We start from the raw sequence: 22,545 nt of genomic DNA on the forward strand, positions 1-22,545 counted from the left end.
CCTCAGCATTTTACTAATAACATACTTCCATGTCATTTTTTTTATTTTTTTACAAAAAGAATTTAATTTATAATTTCTCCCACATTTCACGTTCAAAAGGTTGAATAACATTTGTTACTGAAAACCCAAAATTCTCTCACTCAATTTCAACATTATTATATGGAATATTTATATTCAAATTTAAGTTTCGCCAAAAAAATATTCAAACTTATTTTTTCTCCATGACCATCATTTTGCAAAATCATAATATATAATTTTATTCGGTACATTCTTTGCTCTTGTTCCTTAATCCATGTACCCAACTTTAATTCTATATATACTACCATTATAACTTCTTTTTTTCTAGATTTTTTGTACCCGTGTCTAACTTTTTCGTATAAGATTTATATAGTATGTACCCTTAAGTAATTTGGTCTTATTGTTTGCTTCCAGTTTTCTATCCTTTAACCATTTTTGACATTAAGAATTTATATGGGTACATTGTTTTTATTTTTTGTTACATATGGGTTTTAATGTTGACATTGTATATGGGTACATTCTTGTGAATTACTATATAATTGTCTATAGGTACATTCTTATGGGAACATTTATCTTTTATCATGACATTTTTTCTTATTAATTTACAACTATTATTTTCATTCAATGAAAAAAGCAATTTTTTTCGTAACTTATTTTCCGCATTTTAATCACCAATTTTTCATTGGCCTTAGGTTTTCTAAGGGTGGAGTTTGTTGTTTAGTCCCATAAACGCTAAATTTCAAATCTTATGGGATTTATATCCCATAAAATGTGGTAATTTATTTATTTAATTGCTTGAAATGTTCCGACAAAAAAAATTGCTTTAAAGGATGTCTACATTACAATATTTAATATAATGTTTAATTTAAAATATAAAATAGTGGACATGGATCATTAATGCTAACATGCTGAAGTGCACAAAGTTAAGAATTTTAATCAAAATTTAAAAACTAATAAGGATTCACTAGTGACCACATCTAAAATGTCTCTTTAATTAAATACTTGCTAATTATTCATACAATTAGCTAGCTAGGTATTTGCAATCATTACTGCAGCCCAGAAAAGTATATGCAAGCATCGAAATAGTTGGATTAGCGAGCTAGGTATTTGTGACGATCAATTGAATGGACTGGATTTTAGCAAAGATCTGTAAATTATCTCTAGTCTTGTCCTTTGTACTTGCAAAGGAAAACATGAATTGTATATCATTTTTGCTACCAAATTACAAGTGGGGTCTCAATGTCCTTCTGTAAACACAAATTTTCTGCAACAAATAAAATAAGAATACGTGTACAAAATAATGAACTGCATTAATGTAAAGGTTGAGAGTTACAATCTCTTTGATCCGAGGGTCAAAGTAACTCGATCTCAAACCCATGAATGCCGTAAGGATTTGGCTTGTGGCAATGAAGAAACCGACACGTGTAGTGGTGCTTGATGGTTCTTTTCGGGTGTGGCGAAGAATGCGGAGTGCTTTCTGAATCTTCTGAGTCTTTAAGAGTTTTGGAGTTTCAGCATTGGGGTATGTGGATGTGTTTCTGAAGGGTCCCTCATTTGTCTTGGAACCACGTATTTATGGGCTCTGAAAGTCTTGACTAAGGCTTAATTTGGTTTTGATTTTAGACTTGATTAATTGACAAAAAAAACCGCTTGGTTCGTGATTTGACTTCGTAAGATAATCAAATAATCAATCACATTTCGTCCTTTGTTTGACATTTCATTTGTTCATCAATTAACTTGTTTGATTTAAATTAAAACTAATTAGAGAATTAATAAAGATAATTCCTTAATTACACTCCACCAAATGTCAATACGTGACACCTTTGGTGACTCATCCAATTTTTTATGAGTCATATGTTATGTATACGATTTGTGAGACACATGGAGTAATGCCACGTAGGCCCTAGCACGTCGAAATTAAATATGTTGGTGAATATTTAATTCACCAAAATTTACATGTTTACAACTTTCCAAAGAAAGTGTACGTGTGTGTGTGTTGTTTTACATTTTGTAACTATTGCGTAAATAACTAAATAAGCAACAGTTGCATATTTCATTCTCCTTTAAAGATTATGTTTTTTTTCTTTATATATAGAAGTTTATTTGACATATAGAACAAATTAAGGAGAAAGTCAATCAAGAACATTAGTTCATTTGCGCGCATATGTCTGGAGGACGCTCAAATTACGTAGACATGAGCAAAACCAAGGTTATAAAGTTGAGTTTAATTAAAGAGTGAATAAGAAGAAACTATATATGTAAGGGATTTTTTTTCTTCTTTTTATTGGAGTTATGTAATATTTAAGTATAGCATGTTGATGAGTGTGATAAATTTATATGGTTTTATAAGAATCAATTGGGGGATTTACTGGAGATTATGATATTTTTTCAGCAATTTGATGTGTCCTGTGTTCAAAAAATCCTTGTCATCCTTAGTGTAAGTTAGTGTAAAACATCATTTGTACTAAAGAAATTCAAAACCAAAATAGAAATCGTGAGGGTACTACGATATAATAGAGTGCTATTCAAAGGCGTTACCTTCGTGAATAATTCTCAACAAAGGATGCAGCTTAAAATTGGGTTATTTGAGATGCATAAAAATTAAGGAAGGAAATGACGTTTAATTAAAAAAGTGTTGTAGGCATAATTTACTGAATATTTTGGGTTTTTTATTTCGTCAGATTAAGTATCTTTGGCCAAAAATGTATTCCCATCGGGTAAAATTTTGTCGGACAAACAATAATTTTTTATAGTATATGTTCCTTGAGAACCCACGTAAATTTATTTATTTCACATCAATAGAGAATCAAATTGTTGTTTGATGAGTTAATTTTCATATCAGTGTTGTTTGATTAATTAAGATTGATGATTAAGATGATCAAAATTAGGGATGGCAACAGTTCGGTTTGGGGACGGAAATGTTATATCCATCCCTATAACCACAAAAATTAACCATATTCATAATCGCAAATTAACCATCAGGGATTATCCATAACCATACCCACTGGGGTAATGGATTTTACATCGGTTAACGGTTATATCCTTCTTCGTTAAAAACAAAATATTATATTCATCCAATTGGTGCACAATAATTTAGTAGATACTAATTTCGTCATTAAACAGTCACGTCTAATAATAAAAAAACATAACAATGAATGAATTTTGTAGAGTATAAAAATAAGAGTATTGAATAAACCATTGATGATGTGAGCTGTTAATATCTCCCATAAGCATTATGTTGGTACATAATGAATATAATATAGGGTTTGATGCATAAGCATGATGTTGATATCTCCCATAAACACTATATATATATATATATATTATTCGGTTCAGATTCGGGGACGGATACGGATTGAGGACCCCTATAACCATATCCAAAACCATAACCGATTAAAGTTCATGGTTTTTCCCCATATCCATTATATACCCAAATTTTCATCCCCAAATCCACTCCATTCGGGGGCTATCCACGATTATTTGGTCTCACGGTTTGAATTGCCATCCCTAATCAAAATTGAGAGGGGGTTGGAGGCACCGTGCGTACGTCCGTGTGATTTAGTGTGAGACTTCGTGTCTACATTTATACGTTTGTTATGTGAGTGTGAATGAATGAGTGGAGGCGTAAGAATTAATTAAGATGCAAAGATGTGATTGTGTGATGTTAGGATTTGTCTGATGATAAGAAGTTTTTTAGTGTGCTGGGAACACAACTTTGTAAATTAAGTGTCTTAATTAATTAGTTTGATTTTTCTTTTTAAGTATCTAACCGCTCTTAGTGTACCAGATTGTATTACTAACATACTGAAAAATTCATCTCCGATGACGATGATAAGTAATATTGGATAGCAAGAAGTGATCACACACATTGGGTCCCTTTTGATGTTGACGGAACCAGCATTCAGACCCCACCCCCATAGTCCCCCATCATCATTTTGGCCTCAATCCATTAGAGTTCTTGAGCCATTGCGGCTTGGTTGGTACGTGGTCAAACACTCTCAAAGGTACTCTATGGCTCTCCCAGCAGCCAATCCATGGTAAGTTATCAGCTCTCTCTTATTGTTTGCACTGGATGGTAGAACAAGTCAGAACTTGTGTAGGGTTATTCCTGCCACTTGAGCAACGTTAAGTAATAAATGTTTTGGTTATGTAATTGAGTAATGCTCGGAGATTAAGTTTGTAGATAAAATTTGCAATCTAAATTATGTGTCATCAATAGGAAATGAGTATGTTTATCAACGTGACCATGTTAGATAATAAACGTTTTGGTTATGTAATTGTAGTATTTTGTCACTTAATATGATCATGTGACAATGTTAAATAATAAATATCTTGATTATGTAATTGTCATACTTTGCCACTTAATATGACCACGTGAACCTCCTTATGAGCATCCGTCTCTACAACAAATATTGACACCCCCATGATATTTCTTGGTGTGAAAACCTCTGCAACTGATGCACTACCAGTACCATGAGTTTCTGGTAATTCCAAATCACTACAAGATACCAATATAACTCATCAAATGTTGGATGGATGATATATTTAATTTCACTTTTTTATCTAAAAAATTAAGTGCTTAACTACCACACCCGTTATGTAACATTACGCCTAGAAGTCAATTGGTAGTACTAAATTTATAATATTCCAATTAATACCCTGAAAGGAAATAATTTTCTAAACTTTTTTTTTTTTCCAGAAAACACATCATGCATGGAAAAGAGACTCCTAGGGTTTGATATATGACATCTTAACACCACCTGAGCCCATGCATGATACATACCAGTATTATTAGGGTATATAGCTAGGGATTGTATGTCCTCATGTGCACTTCACAAGACCACAATTGTTGACATGACACCAATATTGTATTATCATTTAATCCACATTTTCATGTAATTAGCACGTGGGTCACATTCAAATAATTTATTATTCCCAGCTAAATCAACAAGATTGAAAATTATTTATACAATACTAGTATATGCCCACACAAGTGTGTGTGAAATATTTTACTTTTGTTTTTTAAATTGAAGGAAAGAAGAATAGATTGAGAGAGAAGAGGAAGTGAAGAGAGTGGGAGGGACATTTATTTTTTATTTGTTTACTTAAAAAAAAAAAAATTAGATATGATACAATCACTTGTATGTGAGGTTTAAAAAAACAGCAAAATTTTGTTTTGTGAAATTATGTTACTGTTCTTAACTCTTTTGTTGTGATAGAAGACAAAAATATCTTTTTACCCTATATTTTGGTTAACAAAAAAAATGTTTATTAATATGTAGTTTAGATAAGCATTGTATACATATAGCAATCCATGTCATCTTAATGAAATTTGTTTATCAATGTCATAGTTGTTATAGTAATGACAATATTTGACTCTCAATCTACTCACTTTTATTTTAAACGTCGTACATATTATCTGTCATCGCAATACACGCACATATTCCAGCCAGGTGATGGGTTTTTATACATCACATTATAAAACTAAAACGAATTTCGACCCCTACACTAAGCGATGAAAAGATTGAAGTGAAAATTTTGTCCAATTGATCTTAGTCTCTCCAACGGTTTCTTGGTGAAGTGGGGTCCTTGGCAAAAATTGGTGGTATTTTGCTCAACAAAAGCATGACATCTGAAGCATAAAGCTTGTTCCCACCCCAGACTTATCCGTCTACATCATTTTGTTACCTTGTGTGGTCTGTGGGCCCCACCTCACCTCACATTACACGTGTCGGTCTCTCTCACGTTTGTGAATTACACGTGTCGGCCTATCAACGGCCCACCTTCCAGTTCGCGTCGTCCTAGGGTTTCCATCACCTCCATATCCCCTTGTTCTCACTTTCTCTCCCTCTCCCTATGCTAACCACCAGAAAGTCACTCTCAGTCCCATGCGCAAAATTAGGCCACCTCCTTAATCATGATTAACGCTGTAATTACACATCTCATAAACTGTCTAATCTACCCTTGATCCCGTTACGTGGCCTTTTACCATTGGTTCCATTGTTTAAAAACCTTGCAGGCAACTGCAGCTCGATATTCTCCTTCACATACTTAAAACAGGGGCCCTGCCAGTCTGCCACCTCCAAACGACATTCAAAGCTTTATATGTAAATTGTGTGATATGTAATATGTGCTTGGCTGCAAAGGAACCCTCCGAACCCATAAACCAAAGATGGAGAGCACAGACTCATCAACGGGCTCACAACAGCAGCAGCAGCAGCCGCCACAGCCACCACCTCCTCCGCAGCCAAACCTCCCACCTGGGTTCCGCTTCCATCCGACAGATGAAGAGCTAGTTGTCCAGTATCTCAAGAAAAAGGTCACCTCCGCTCCCCTTCCGGTTTCCATCATCGCTGACGTCGACCTTTACAAGTTCGACCCCTGGGAGCTCCCAGGTATGCACGAAATTAAATTTCTTGCATACGGCAGGTGTATATAAAATTCTTTCATATAACATGTGTATATATGTTACCGACAACAATAATACTGATTATATTATGTGTTTCCTTCTTTTTCGTTTTTCTTTCTTGGTTCAGCTAAGGCTACGTTTGGAGAGCAAGAGTGGTATTTTTTCAGTCCTAGGGACCGGAAATACCCGAACGGAGCCAGGCCCAATAGGGCGGCGACTTCCGGGTATTGGAAGGCGACGGGGACTGATAAGCCGGTGCTGACTTCCGGCGGTATTCAGAAAGTTGGTGTGAAAAAAGCACTTGTGTTCTATGGAGGAAAACCCCCGAAAGGAATTAAAACCAATTGGATTATGCACGAGTACAGGCTTGCTGATAACAAGCCCAACAACAAACCACCTGGGTGTGACTTGGGCAACAAGAAGAACTCCTTGAGGGTAATCCAGAACTAAGCACTTCCATAATAATTCACTAATGATATTTAAATTTGGTTTTTGGACCCCATGGTATAATTGGTACGTACCTTTTATTTGTTAATTTAATTTGGAGATTAATAAATTAATTAATGTGTTTGTGTTTATGTGTAGCTTGATGACTGGGTGCTGTGTAGAATTTACAAGAAGAACAACACACATAGCCCGATGGATCATGAGAGGGAGGATTCCATGGGGGACATCATGGGACCGTTGATGCCACCATCTATAAGTCATGTGGGCCACCATCAGGATATGAAGCTGCACCTTCCAAAGTCTAATTTGAGTTATGGACCGCCTTTCATGGAAAATGACCAATTTTTTTTTGATGGGATAATGAGCAGCACCGACGGATCGGCTTCTACTCCTCAGCTGCCACTAAAACGGCCAATAGTTCCATCCCTGTACTGGAATAATCAGGAGGAGGATGATCAGACGGCTGCTGATCCTTCATCAAGCAAGAGAATACAACTGCATCAATTGGTCACTGGTACTAATTCTAATGGTGATGGGATTAATGGTGGTGCTACTAATAACAATTCTACTTCCATTGCCAATCTACTTTCCCAGCTTCCTCAGACTCCATCATTGCACCAACATGCAGTATTGGGGTCACTTGGCGATGGTCTATTCCGGACGCCATATCAACTGCCTGGGAGGAATTGGTATTCTGACTCCAATTTGGGATAGAGGGTTGATGAATTTGATGATTATGGCACGCATCATTTAGTGCTTTAGATCAATGGATCGATTGGCAAAGGTTTGAAGATTACGATGATCATGTTAGATATATTTATGCTCTTGTTAATTAGGGGATCGTATATGAGGTATATATAGTTTGTATAGATTTTGGATACTTAGAGGGGATTGAGATTTTGTTTCTTAGGAAATTAATCAAACGGTCCAGATGATGATGAAGAGTGGCATCAGCAAATTCCTTTGACAAAAAGGTAGCTGCTATTCAGGTGAGGTGTGTTCTGCTGATAGAAATATAAATCTATATTTATTTTTGCTCCTTTTATTTTTTTCTTATGTAGAGACGATGAGAGAAAAGGAGGATGAGGTGCTTGCTTTTGTTGTAGAAAAAAAAAATATTAAATATGTTATATTTTTCTGTAGAATACATTAATATACACTTGTATATTAAACCTTATTGTCGAACTTCTATTTCTTCCCAATTATATTTATAAACTAAAGAAAACAAAAATTGTACTACTGCGTTTTTATTTCTTTTACATCTTTATATTTTAACTTTCATCTTGATCATCAACCTCATATATATGTGCTTGTAGTTCTATACATGATTAATGTGTTGTGATCAGACATAAATTATGCTAGGTATAGCTAGTTAGTAGTTTCTTGCTTGGTTTTTGGCTTTCTCTCGCATCCAACACCATGAACCCTATAAGGTAAGGATCTCTTCTTAATACACCATTTTCTTCCTCTCCACATCTACTTAAGTAAATTGGAAAAAGAAAGAACATGCAATCTGAAAGTGAAGTCCGTATTATCTATACGCCTTTGTGGTATTAATTCTTCCTTTTCATTTTTCCAGATTTTCAAATGACTTTTTTGAGGTGAAGCAGTAACAGTTTTATATGTATAATTTCACATGTACGCTTCGCATATTCAAGTTAGATTTTACGGTAATATCATACACAAAGTAAAAAATTAAAAAACTATCACCAGTACTAGACAGTATTACAAGAAATTTCTTCTTAATAATTGGTTGGAAAAGAATTATAAACATGTAACTAATTTGAAGTATGAACATGGGGTCCCATTGCTTTTAAACAAATCACGCATGATTTGTTGTCGTTAATTCTTTTAGTCACGGTTAACTTCGATAGTCATAGTCTAATTACTTTCTGCACCATTGTCCGTTGAGTGGTTCAATGGTGATTAGACTATGAATTGTGGTCTGTCGATTTACTATTGGTTTTGAGAGAATTTCAGCACTAAATAATTAAGTATTTGTATTCGCTTCCGCGCTCGTCGAAATCTTTTTATCCGATTTCTCGCATAATCCCAGGCTCCAAAACGTGCTCCAATATCTTCAATCACATTCAGTTTTTCATTTTTACTCTATCCATATTATGAAATTAACTAATCAATTACATGAAATCACTCATTTGAAAATAAGAAATACATATAATTAAGATAATTCAAAGAAAACAAATTGGAAAGCTCAAGTTCTTTTTTTGTCACATACTAAGGCACCATTGTGAAATTTTGCATGAAATAATTAGCTTTTAATATAAGCGGTATGACATTTTCAGAAATGAACTGAACAAATTTTCCTTACAAAAGGGAACTTTATATCTTTCTTATGTCTCTTTTGGGGGTGAAAGACTGAATATAGAAATTAAGGATAAATTGTAGATGTGAGATTAGTTAAGTTTGTTTTTTCTTTCTAAATGCTAGGCTTAGCCAAGTTGGCTAGACTAAGTGTACTCCCCTCTAGATCTGAGTTTGAATTCTTCTCTTGTAGTTTGGATAAATTTAATATAAAATATTACTTGTAAATAAAAAATTTTACTTGTAAGGATTAATCGGAATTGTTAATTAATTAAAGTTATTCTTGATTGATGCTTGTGCGAATTACTTTTGATATCAAATATATATAAGTGGAGATTGTACCAGGTGACAACCTTTATAATTATTCTGGTTAGTAATAGAAAATCGCTTTTATTCTTAGTACAAAAATTCATATTCGTTTGTTTGTGTTTGTGTGATTCAACATCTTGAGAGAGATACCCCATATTAATTAAGCTGCACAAGAAGAAGCTAGCCTGAAATTTCAAGTATGGCGTTGAAGAGAAATATGAGTTTGCTTTTACCTTGATTTCCTACACCAAACCTCTGATTTATTTTTTTATTATTATTTCTTTTTTCAATTCATGATATTTCTATCTCCAAAAAGATTTTGAAGATATTTGAGAGAGTGTGTGTCATTTTCTTTCATTGGACTGATAAGACGTGGTTAAGTATATTCCATCACCTTGAGTTCGCATAAATTGACAATAGAGGCTACCTTACAAATGGCTTTTCTTTTGTGCTGACTATATACGGGACCATTCTTGCAAAATCATCTACAGGAATCATTATCTTAAAACCACACAAATTAAATACCCCTTCATTACATACCTCTCTAAGGAAAGAGTACAAAACAACTTTATTAAATTTCGCATCATTGCTGCTTAATTTGGTGTAGATCATTACGATCATGAAAATGCGCTATTATCTTCTTTGATCCCATTGTGGAAGATGCTTTCGCAAACCCTAGAAACCCACCACACATCTCGTCCCATATATTACAATGTTACATTTTCCTAATTGAAATTATTTTCTTTCAAGATTTCGTAATGAAACGTTAACATCTTTCGCTAGAATATTAAATAACCAATCAGATGCACCATTTGGATTAACAAACCAAACCATCAAGTGAACCGCTCTCTATTACATTAACAAGGAGCAGAGGAATTCTCAACTGACCCCATATGTTTGGCTGTCTAAACTACATTGAAGACAATGCCATCAATAGTTTTCATTTCCCAGTTCTTCCCGGAGCATCCTGTCTCATATGCTTTCTCAAACATATATACTTATTTGACAATTTTTTTATTTTTTATATACAAGCTAATAGCGGAGAGGAGAATTGACCTAACAATGACCTCTCGTGCAAAGTTAAATATTCTTGTGTAACATTCTTATGTGCAAATATTTACAATCTTGGCCTTGGAAAATGTTCATAAGAAAAGAGAGCAGACACTTTTTCTTCATCATGCTTTAAAAAGAAAGCAGATCTAGAATTTAAAAGCTGTATGATTAAAATTAATTATTGGCCTTCATTTTCAAGACTTTTTCATGATAGAAGACAACAAACAAAATTAAGTTGAATAAATCAATCAGATAGACAGAGAGAAAACCAGTTTGGCTGAATTTATGTGTGGGGCAGTTCTTGATTGATCTCACATTATCTAAGCCTCTATCTACCAAAAAGAAGATCCTGCCGATGCTAAAAGTTAGGTTGCAGCCTGAGTTTATTTGTTTTGGCTGGTAGAGTGAGTTTTGATGATAACCGAATGACCTAATTCGAATGGTTTTTTATTTTGAGGATTGCAACTTAGCAATTCTATTACCGTGAAGAGTAATAATGTCAGACTGTAAAAGAAAATGGCTTTTCACTATTAATAAAATTAATGTAAATTACATTTTAGCGTCTCAATTTTAGGTCACATAATTAACAAATCCATACATCATTTGTTGGACATTGCAATACTATACATCAACTTACTAATTCGTTGCGATGCCAGATCTCCTTCTCCATGTCCGTCAATTTGTGTATTAATTGTTGACATGTCAAGCGCGAGGCCACTCTCTCGCCCAATTGGAACACTAAGCTCAAAACAGTTATGGAATTAGGGTTTGTGAGTGAAAGAATTGCAGAAAGCAAAGAGTTGTAGAGATAAAAGAATAGCAGCTGAAGGTTTCTTTTTCTCATTAAAAGGTAATGAAACAGTACATTTTACTATTTATAGTAGTTACAATATCATCCTTATCTGATAACTACCAAGCTTACAAAGTAAGCAACCTCTTATACTAATGACGCTTGGCACTATCTCTATCGTACACTTGGCAATTTTGATATAAGCCTCTGTTATTACCCCCTTCAAGCTTAACCTGGATCATCAAGGTTAAGATTGATACAATGTTGTATGAAAACTGGGCTGTTAAGACCCTTGGTGAGAACATCAGCAACCTGTGCCTTAGTAGACACATAGTGAACCAAAATATCTCCTTATAGAACTTTCTCTCGAACGAAATAGAAATCGGTATCAAGATGTTTGATACAAGAAGAAAAATAGGATTAGTACTAAGAGCCAATGCAAAAACATTATCACAATTCAAACTGGGAGGTGAAGGAACAAAGACATGAAGATCTCTGAGCACGTTGCAAATCCAACAAACATCAGTTGCACAATGAGCAAGAGCTTTATACTCAGCTTCAGTAGAGCTATAAGATATGGAAGATTGTTTCTTTGATTGTCAAGAGATAGGATTGCACCCAGATAAACTACATAACTAGTTATAGATCGCCTTGTATTGATATCGGCGGCCCAATCAGCATCAATATGTAGAAATGTTGGTATCAGATGAAGCATGATAGGTTAATCCACAGTTGACAGTACCTTAAAGATATCACAAAATTGTTTTAACTAAGAAAATATGAGTTTCAATAGGATTTTGCATATATTGACACACAATATTGACAAAATAAGATATATTAGGACGTGTAAATACCAAGTACTATAAAGCACCCACAATGCTTATGTAAAATGTAGGATCTTCAAGAGGAGTACCTTCTGCAAAAAGTAATTGAGTGTGAGGTTTGGATGGAGTAGAGGTAGCTTTACAATGTTCCATCCCAGCCTTTTTTATTAGGTCGTTGATGCATTTGGACTGATGAACAAATAGATCACCATTATCTTTATATTGAATTTGAAGACCAAGGAAGTAAGTCAGTTGTCCCATATCCTTTAATTCAAACAATTCTGCAAGTTTATCGACAACTTGTTGCACTTGAGCAGTGTCAGAACCTGTAAGAAGCCATCAACATAAAGAAGAAGAATCACCACAATGGTTTCATCAGACTTGACAAACAACCTAGTGTCTAATTGAGCAAAAACATATCCCAGAATTGGTAAAACTTATGTGAATTTGCAGTGTCAAGCCTGAGGAGCTTGCTTTAAACCATATAAAGATTTAATCAACTTGCAAACATAAGTAGGATTATGAGAATCAACAAAGCCCTGAGGCTTATGCATGTAAACTTTTTCTTGTAAATCACCATGCAAAAATGCTTTTTTAATGTCCAATTGTCTAAGTTGCCAACGATTACTAGTAGCTAAAGCAAGAACAAGTCTCACAGTAGAGTGTCGAACAACCGAGCTAAAAGTCTCAGAGTAGTCAATGCCATGCTCTTGAGTAAAGCCTTGAGCTGCAAGTCTAGATTTATATCAAGCTACACTACCATTTGGATTTTTTTAAGTTTATAAACCCATTTGCAACCCACAACAGACCTATGAGAAGGAGAATGAACCAAATCCCAAGTGCCTTGAGACTTCAAAGCATCAAACTCTTCCTGCATGGCCTTTTGCCAATGAATATTGGAAGATGCACTTCTAAAGTTCTTAAGTTCATCTAAATCAAAGACTTGTGCCAACAAAGAATACCCAGAAAAGCAATAAGATTCAAGTTCAATGTGCAAAGATTGCAACTTAGGCAAAGAAGCAAGATAAGCAGTATAGTCTTTCCTTGTAATTGCGCCAGTTTGTAACCTTGTTTGAATAACAGTTCTAGATATATCAGAATTAGAAACCTCATTTTCAGAAGATGATGAACATGAGGAAAAAGGAAGGACTACCTGAATTGGTGCAAAATTGTGGACAGGTAACAGGGAAAAATGATCCTGAGGAGTAGCCACATCATGAGTTGAAGAGGACAATGTTTCAGATTCCTGACTAGGAAGAGCAAAATTTGAACTAGGAATTGATGCTAACATAGAGGTACTTTGAGAAGTGGAGCTTGAATCCTCATAAGTGATTTGAATGGCCGAAATTGGGATAATAACTATAATTGGATAAGCAACCTGAGTAATAGACTGTAAAGGAAGCTTAGATTGTTGTAATTGCCTTGTTAATTTTGCTGGAAAAATGGTCTCATCATGGACATGTCTAGTAATCAACAATTTCTGAGCTTGAAAGTGGTAACAAATAACAACTTTGTATCCAACTGAATAACCAAGAAATACACACAGTGTGGACTTGGATTACAGCTTATTCTTGTTTTATGCTCGCAGTACCAAAAATTCTCAAATGATACAACTCAGGTGGCTTCTTGTATAATGCCAAAAACGAAGAATTCATATGCAAAGATTTGCAAGACATTCTATTTATAAGATAAACTGCATGCACACAAGCATGAAACCAAAACTCTTGAGAAAGACCTGTTGAAGAAAGTAAGGTGATGGCTGTCTCAATAATATATCTGTGTCTTCTTTCCACAAAACCATTATGTTGAGGTGTATAGGGACAAGAGACTATGTGGAACATCTCATTTGAATCCAAAAAAGCCTTAAATTGCTTACTAATGAATTCACCACCCCCATCAGATTGAAAGCATTTGACACGAATAGCAAATTTTATTAAAATAAAATTGTAAAAATTCACAAACACTGAAAACACATCTGATTTATTTCAAAGAGGAAAAATCTATACAAATCTTGTATTGTCATCCACGAAGGTTACATAATATTGATATCCTTCAATGGACATAGTTGGAGAATGACCCCAAATGTCAGAATGGATTTTCTCAAAAAGAAACAAACTCCTATTAGATTCAGCAGGAAATGGCAACCTAGACATTTTACCACAAAAACAATCTGAACACACATGATATACATCATCTACTACATATGAAATCTTAGACCTATCCAACATAAAGGACAAGACTTTATTGGTAGGATGACCCAACCTCTGATGCCAAAGTGAAGACTTGATCCGTTATCCCAGATAAGCAGAAGTTACAAAAGATTGTGAAGGAAAATGCATTAACTTGACATCAGGAATTTGAAACAACTCATGTGGCCTACTCTTGCCTTTGTAAAGGATTTCCTTGGTCACCTTGTCCTACACATAAAACCAAACATCATCACAAATAAACCAACATTTATTATCCTTCCACAACTGCTTAACAGAAAGCAAATCTTCAGTTATTTGTGGAACACGAAGAACATTAGACAATTTAAGTATACGATAATGAGGTCATATAATAAGAGGTCCCTGTATCAACAATCTAAACATCATGAAGATTAACTTGTTGGGTAGTCATGGCACTAAGAGATAAAGATGGCTGAAATGATGCTAGAAAACCATTGGAAGAAGACGGCTGATATGAATAATCTTCCTGAACTTGAAGAGAAGGTGGTGGAGGAGCTCCTTGATATGCAAAGTTACTGTGATGATAGCATTCCATGGCTATATGCCCACATTTGCCATAGATTTAACATCCGGACAAGTTAGAATTGGAACTGGAACTTCGATAAAACAATTTGAAGCTGTATGGCCTCTACGCTGACAAATTTGACATTCAGGTTGCATATTGAACCTTGAATCAATATTCCCAAACCATTGTTGTCTAAACCCAGAATTAGAATTCCTACCCTTGTTGCATGACTTAAATCCACCTATTTGCTGACCATCATTATTAATTCTTTGATTATAAAATGGTCGAGGGCCATTGTTGAAACTAGGAGGAGTGCTACTAGTATAACCATAACCAAAACCATATGGAAGTGGAGGTGATGGTTGTGCTTGCTGGAACATAGGAGGTGGTGCTGGAGGAGGTTGAAAATGCTGAGATGGAACTTGACTAAGCTTAAATGATGATGTTGAAGTAGTACTTGAGTTACCATGCCAACAATAACTGAAGAAATACCATAATTGAAATTAGACTGAGAAGAAGAACCAGCTTGTCCTCCTTGAGAAGATGACGAACCTTGCAAATGCATAACAGCCATGGAATGAGATTGAGTATTTTCCATATTGTCAATATCTCTCTCTGTATTCAGAAGTCGAGCCCTAAATTCTTTAAGAGAAATAGATGTTTCTCGAGCCAAAATTACAGTCCATATAATTGCATATTCTCTAGGTAAACATGCTAGAGCTACAATTATCATATCATTATCAAGACACTACCTCTCCAGCAGCAATAAGCTAATCTCTTATGAATTTGAGCCGAGATAAAAACTTGTCAATTAAATTTGTGCCCTTTTTAAGAGTCTGAAACTCAGCTTTAAGCATATTAATTCTGGACTTGGAAATAGCAGCAAATATATCTTGAAGGATAAACCAGGCTTTATGTGCTGTCTTGTAACCAAGAACATGATCAATTGCATCACCAGTTAATGTGGCAATCGAGAAACTAAGAAGTGTCATATCAATTCATACCCATTCCTGACATGCAACAGTAAGTTCTTTTGTCACTCATGTTTCAATGTTAAGAATGAACTTGAGAGGACAAACAGAGGTACCATCAAAATGATCAAACAATTGATAACCCCTGAGAGCTGACCGAAATTGGTATGCTCATTTAGAATAATTGGCATCACCAAGTTTAATGGTTATCATTCCCAAAACACCTTCATTCTTGAACTGAGAAGTAGCCGTCTTATCCAACATAAAGAAAATTCAATCTATGAATGAATCTTGCTATCAAACAATCAATACCATATGGCATCAGCCTTTTCAACAAATCGTGGCATTGGCCTTCAATTTTATCCAAAAAAAAAAAAAAAAAGAAAAGAAAGATTCAAACACATATACGGCATCGGCCTTCAATTATATCACAAAATTCAATACGCAAGCACTAGTATAGCATCGGCCTTCAAGCAAATCATACAACTATACAAACTAGGGCAGAAAAAACTGAAGAACACCACTGAATTAAAGAACCTAAAAAGTACATATCTGAACCACCGCCATTGAAAAACTTTGAACACGAAGCAACCAAGAATCCTCAAAAAACACTTCTTCAAGAAAATAGAAAAGCAAGAACACTGAATCGAAGAAAATTACGACCCTGCCGCCAAAAAATTACAGAAATCGCTCCGATCAAGAAATCCAAGAAATCTCGAAAGAAATAAAATTGAAAGATCATACCATAGCACGAAAAAAGTGCTCTGATCAAGAACCTAGCAATTCCACAGTTGAATCGCCTGCTCTGGATACCATTAAAATAGTCATGGAATTAAGGTTTGTGAGTGAAAGAATTGCAGAAAGCAGAGAGTTGCAGAGATAAAAGAATAGCATCTGAAGGTTCCCATTTCTCATTAAAAGGTAATGAAATAGTACATTTTACTATCTATACTAGTAACAATATCATCCTTATCTGATAACTACCAAGCTTACAAAGTAAGCAACCTCTTATACTAACGACCATTGGCACTATCTCGATCGTACACTTAGCAATTCTGTTATAAGCCTCTGTTATTATGATGCCAAGACCAACAAATAAAATTAAACAAAAAGATACACGGGGCGATTATGCCAAGACCCACAAAGATAAAACAATTAACAAAAATGATAAAGGGCAAGACGGAAAGTCATGTGCATGGGCAGAGGCTATAAAATTTGGAATCGTAAACCACCAGTATTGAGCATAAATCTCTACCCCAAATAAAGTTAAAGCATTTGCAACCTGATTTCCTTCTCTATAAATATGTGTACACATAAATCGCATATGACGAAGTCGCCAAAGACAATTCTTTCAATCCACCATCAGAAACCAAGAGGCTGCATCAGGAGCCTTAAACCAACATGGAGACTGTTTCAATCCATGAATGTTTTTCAACCATGAATGTTTTTCAATCTCTGACCCAAGCTATATGTACAACCTCAATGAAAGTAAGAACTTTTGCATCAACTGAATTTGCAAATGTTGCATTTGATGCAAAAGCGCCAAGCACCAAGCACCCCACCCTCCGATGAGAGAAAAAATCCCCCAAATCTAGCACATTCGTTGGCACAAAACCTATCGATATAATCTTGAGCCACTCAGTCATCGACAATCTCTAAATGCCTAGAATAAAGGATGGAGTCAGAATAGAAAACAGTGAGATACTTAATATTAAGAAAATAGGCAACACTAAAGAGGATAAGCTACCATTCGAAGAACACACTAGAGCTGAGTTAAGAAATTGAACCACTAGTCAACACCTAACATAACCAGGGAAGCATAATTGCCCCTCAAACCGAATTTGATTACCAAGAAACCAAATGCCCCATACAAAAGTACAAGTTATCATAATCCAAAATTTTCAAGTAAAGCCATAAAAAGTTGTAAGAAAAGTTTTTGAAAAAAGTTGTAATGCTGATTGTACCACTAGATAGAGGTCACGAAAAAGCTCCAACAACCAAGACCAAAGAACCACAATCCCAGAACATTATGAGAGATAGACTCAACAACTGAATACAAAATGAACAACAAGAAATCTTCGAAACTCCCATATGTTGGAGAATCATATCAGTGAGGAGACAACCTTGTAAGACTTTCCAAACATTTAGCTTTTTCCTTGGTTGAATTCAATGAGACCAAATGGTTTTCCCCAAGGCACTTGGATTTCAAAGTTAAGTAAGTCAGAATAAGCCTCTTCAGCTATAAGAATACTAGACAAAGAGCTAAACCAACATAAAGATCCTAAAGATGCCTTGAACGGAAAACGAATAGATGTAATTAAAGCAACTACTACAAGAAAAATAGTAATGAAATCCAGTGGCATTCTCTATGAGAATCGCATAAATGGTCTCTCACTGGGCTTTGATTGTATGAGCAAAAGCATTAATGATGTCAATATAGGAAATCAAAGTCCCGCCCAACCAATTATCAGACCAAAAAGAAACTTAAGAACCATCACCCACAATCCAAGTCAAATGTGAAGAAATAATAAGGAGAACCTTTTAACACAAAAGGAACCAAAACTCTATTCATGAAGCGAGAACACATAAAAATAACCACTAAAGAGAAATAATTCACCGTATCCCAACGATGCTTTAGCAATAAGCAATTTAGAACCGCCAAATTCTTTAACCGTAAGCCACCAAGATGTTTTGGGTGTCAACTAATATGCCAAGAAATTAGAGGAGTATCACGAGAGTCCGGATACCTGACCAAAAAAAAATCCTTATCCAACATTGGACTTGATTTAAAAGAAGACAAGGCCAAGCGTACATTTGAAAACTATAAATCAAAATGCTTTAGATGACAGACATGATAAGCTGTAAACGACTTGTTTGAGAAAGCATAAGACCTTCTAAACCGAGAGTTTACATTTTACTTTATTCGCAATGTCCTGAAAGTAACTCCGCATAAGCCGGCCTTGGAAGACTGGAACACCCAAATATTTGGAGGGGAAAGAACCCACTTCAATGCCATGAAGATTCTTGATAGATCTCTACCTTGATTTACCCAAGAACACCAAAAATTTGTTTTGTTGACTACATGGCCTGAGTTAAACCCATATTCCATAATTAATCTCATAAGGTGTATAAGATTTGCACGGATACCATGCAAAAATGTCAAATATTTGGACCAACTATGCTCCAACATGCAGCATAAAATAGCTATTGAAACCATCAAGGCCTGGAGAACTAGAAGGATCCAAACTTTCAATTGTTGTGTACACCTCATTTGGAGTAGCCGTTCTAAAGAAAGACATATTCTCTTCATTAGTTATCAAATTAGGAATTACTCTTTCAACTATCCCAGTATTCTGTATCGTCGTCTGAGGATAACAAAGTCTTGTAGTGTGTCACAATGTGATCTTATATGGAGACAGGATCATGCAATAGTTGGAAACCAACACGAATTGATGTCAAAGATTGATGAAGCTTTTTGAATTTCACTGTAGAGTGAAAAAAATTTGTATTCTTATCCCCAGAGATAACCAAAAAATTCAAGATATATCCTTCAAAAAAAATTCTTGTAACCTAAGAGCCTTATGTACATGCCCTTGGGATTGCGTTTCTTTGCAGATCTTTCATCAGATAGGCCAAGGGAAGCAATTTCCTCACGTATTACGTTCAAATCATGCAAAGAACTATCCACAACAGAGTTGACATCTCCAAAAGAAGACGAATTCCATACTCGAAGCTTACCTTTAAGAACTCGTAACTTAGCTGCTAGGGATGACATTGGATCGCCCAGAAAGTGGAGCACAGCCCATGTGTTCGAAACAAAATGAATAAGCTTTGAGCTTTCTAACCACATTCTCTGAAATCGAAAAGGAACTCTTAGCACCATAGATACCCGGCTTAAAGACCAAAGAAGTGGGCAATGATTTGAACATATACGAGATAAATACTGCATTCGAAAAAAACCTATGAATTAACCCAATAAAAATTACCAACACATCTATCCAAATGCATTCAACATTCCGTCATTGGTCTTTTGTTGGAAAGTGAAAGGGAGACCCTTCGTTGGAAAGTGAAGCAAACCACATGCAGTAAACATAGCTTGAAATTCCGAACAAGAAATATGACTAGGGAGAAAACCTCACCTATTTTCATGGGCACCCAAAACACGATTAAAATCTCCAAGTGCAATCCAGATAGTGACCGTGAGAAGAGGAGATCGATGGCCCTGAGTTCCTCCCCTAAAACTCGTCCGTCAGAATAAGTGGTCCTGGCATACACAAGAAAAAACACAAAAATCAGAATCTAAGGCATAAGAGAGAGTCAGATGTTGTGAAGAAGTCGAAATAACCTGCATAGACAAGTCTAAACACACAAAAGTCAAAGATTGGGCCCCAAGGGACCTTGATTATTAGCAGCCGCAGAGACTAAACACAAAGAATGCCAAAAGAAATAATGATAAATAGCTGACAAAGCAATAAAAGGTTCTGAAATAAACACCACCGACGCATGATACCCACCAGTTTCGTTAATACCCGATGAGTGGAAGCATTTCCTAAACCCCGAGCATTTCAATATATAATTTTCATTTATGTTTCTTGCTTATCACTTGCTTCCTGGTGGTGGCTGCTACAGACTTAGTTGATTTTTTTTATTTTTTTTATAGATCTCTGCAATAAATTCTTAACTTTGGACGCTTTGAAATCAAAATGAAACCCTCTTCATCCGCAGAATAATCTGAGTTAACAGGGGATCCCCCGAAGACATGAACTTGAGGATCGAAAGGAATAATCTGCTTCCGAGCCTCCTCTAAAGCATTCGTGATAATTTGTTTTTGAGCCAGCAACAATTTACCAACTTTATCATGTAATGGAAAAGAATCACCCTCAATCTGATTGTTGTGCTTCAAAGAAGAGTCATCTAACGCTATTTTTCCTGTATTAATCTTTTCCACCGTATTCACCACCGGTTTTTTAGGATTTACTCGTTGGCGGCGAGAAGTTTGTGATTTGTACCGCCCATGCTTTTTGGGTTTCTCAGATTTAGATAGCAGCATTTGAATTGTTTTCTATAACGCCAAATCCTTTTGGGTAAATTACACAAAACTACCTCAATTATGTGTCGCATTACAATCTCATACATCATGTTTTAAATATTGCAATGTCATACCTTAATTTATGAATTCGTTGCAATGTCATACCTCCGTTAATTAATCTGTCAAATTGGCCGTTAAGTGATGACGTGACAAATGCAGGGCCCATATTTCGCTGACGTGGCAGCCAACTCATGTCAATGGTCAAACAACTAATAAAAATATTTAATTATTAAAATTATTTTAATTCATTTATAATATTATTTTTTTTTAAATAAAAAAACCAGCCCCACGGCCCTCAGGGCCTTACCCCTCCCATCTCATTCCTTCCCCAGAACCCAGAACCACCATCCCACCCTCCTCTCTCTCGCCATGCCTGAACCCAGAACCACCATCCCACCCCTCTCTTTCTCCCTTTCACGCTACAACAGCGACCTTGTCGGCTCCGCCATCGTCAGCAAGCTCCAAACTCTAGGCTTCACGAATCTTATCCTCCGCACGCACTCCGATCTCAACCTCACCCGCGAAGCCAACGTCGATTCCTTCTTAGCCCTCGCCACCACCAATGTCAACGGCATTCACACCAATAACAAGGATGTGGCGGGTTTCATTGTCGTCAATCTCTAGATCTAAACCAACGTCATTGACAGCGGCTACCGACTCAAAGTCAAGAAGCTCCTGTTCCTTGGCTCCTCCTGCATTTACCCCAAATTTAGATAGCAGCCTCCATTCTTTCTTGTTTGCTTAATTTGGTTTCTTTTTCTTTCTCTGATGTAAGTTACATGGCTTTTCTTTGATTTTCTTGGCTGAATTTGGTTTGGCCTTTTATATTAGCACCCCACAAAATGTTGAACGTACCTCATATTAAATTTTAATACTAAATGATTTATGCATCCTACTATGCAATGACAATTTTGACCATATTATGTTTTAAAAAAAAAAAAAAAAATTCTAAATACACCACAAATCACTTTTATTCTTTATCTTCATCAACTATCAAAATTCCTCCCACTCTTCATTTTTTTAAGGAATTTTCATGAAAAGGGCTTGGGCTAAGTTTATTTTAACCAAAAACCATGCTATAACTTTATTTAATGAAAAAGAATTAAATTTTAATGAAAAACCTGTAAATTTTAATAAAATGACAAAACAACTTAAATTTTAATGAAAAAGACACAATTTATAAAAAATAAATAAAAATTACGCGCGAGACTTGTACACTGTTTATGAAAATGAACACTATTTATGAAACTGAACACTATTTATGAAATTGAACGGTACTATGCTATTTATTGGTCCAATTTCATAAATAGAGCATAGTTTTTTGTCCACTTTTATAAATAGTGTCTAGTTCTTGGTCATATTTCATAAATAGTGCCTAGTTATTGGATCCAATTTCATAAATAATGTATAGTAATTGATATAGTTTTATAAATAGTGTCTCTTTCTTGGTCCGGTTTTATAAATATTGTCTAGTTATTGGTCCACTTTCATAAATAACGCCTAATTCGTGGTCATGTTTCATGAATATGGTCTAGTTCTTACTCCAGTTTCATAAATAGTGTATATTCCAGTTTCATAAA

General features: G+C 35.2%; 1 protein-coding gene across 1 annotated transcript; it reads left to right on the forward strand.

The window, feature by feature from the left end:
• Positions 1 to 6,092: 6,092 nt before the first annotated feature.
• Positions 6,093 to 8,113, forward strand: LOC137743294 (NAC transcription factor 56-like). Its single transcript, XM_068483162.1, has 3 exons — positions 6,093 to 6,413; positions 6,555 to 6,862; positions 7,013 to 8,113. The coding sequence occupies exons 1-3, from the start codon at positions 6,191 to 6,193 to the stop codon at positions 7,586 to 7,588; spliced, it is 1,107 nt and encodes a 368-aa protein (XP_068339263.1). The 5' UTR covers positions 6,093 to 6,190; the 3' UTR covers positions 7,589 to 8,113.
• Positions 8,114 to 22,545: the final 14,432 nt, after the last annotated feature.

Source organism: Pyrus communis, chromosome 8, assembly GCF_963583255.1.
Source record: "Pyrus communis chromosome 8, drPyrComm1.1, whole genome shotgun sequence".
In the NCBI taxonomy this organism is placed as follows: Eukaryota; Viridiplantae; Streptophyta; class Magnoliopsida; order Rosales; family Rosaceae; genus Pyrus; species Pyrus communis.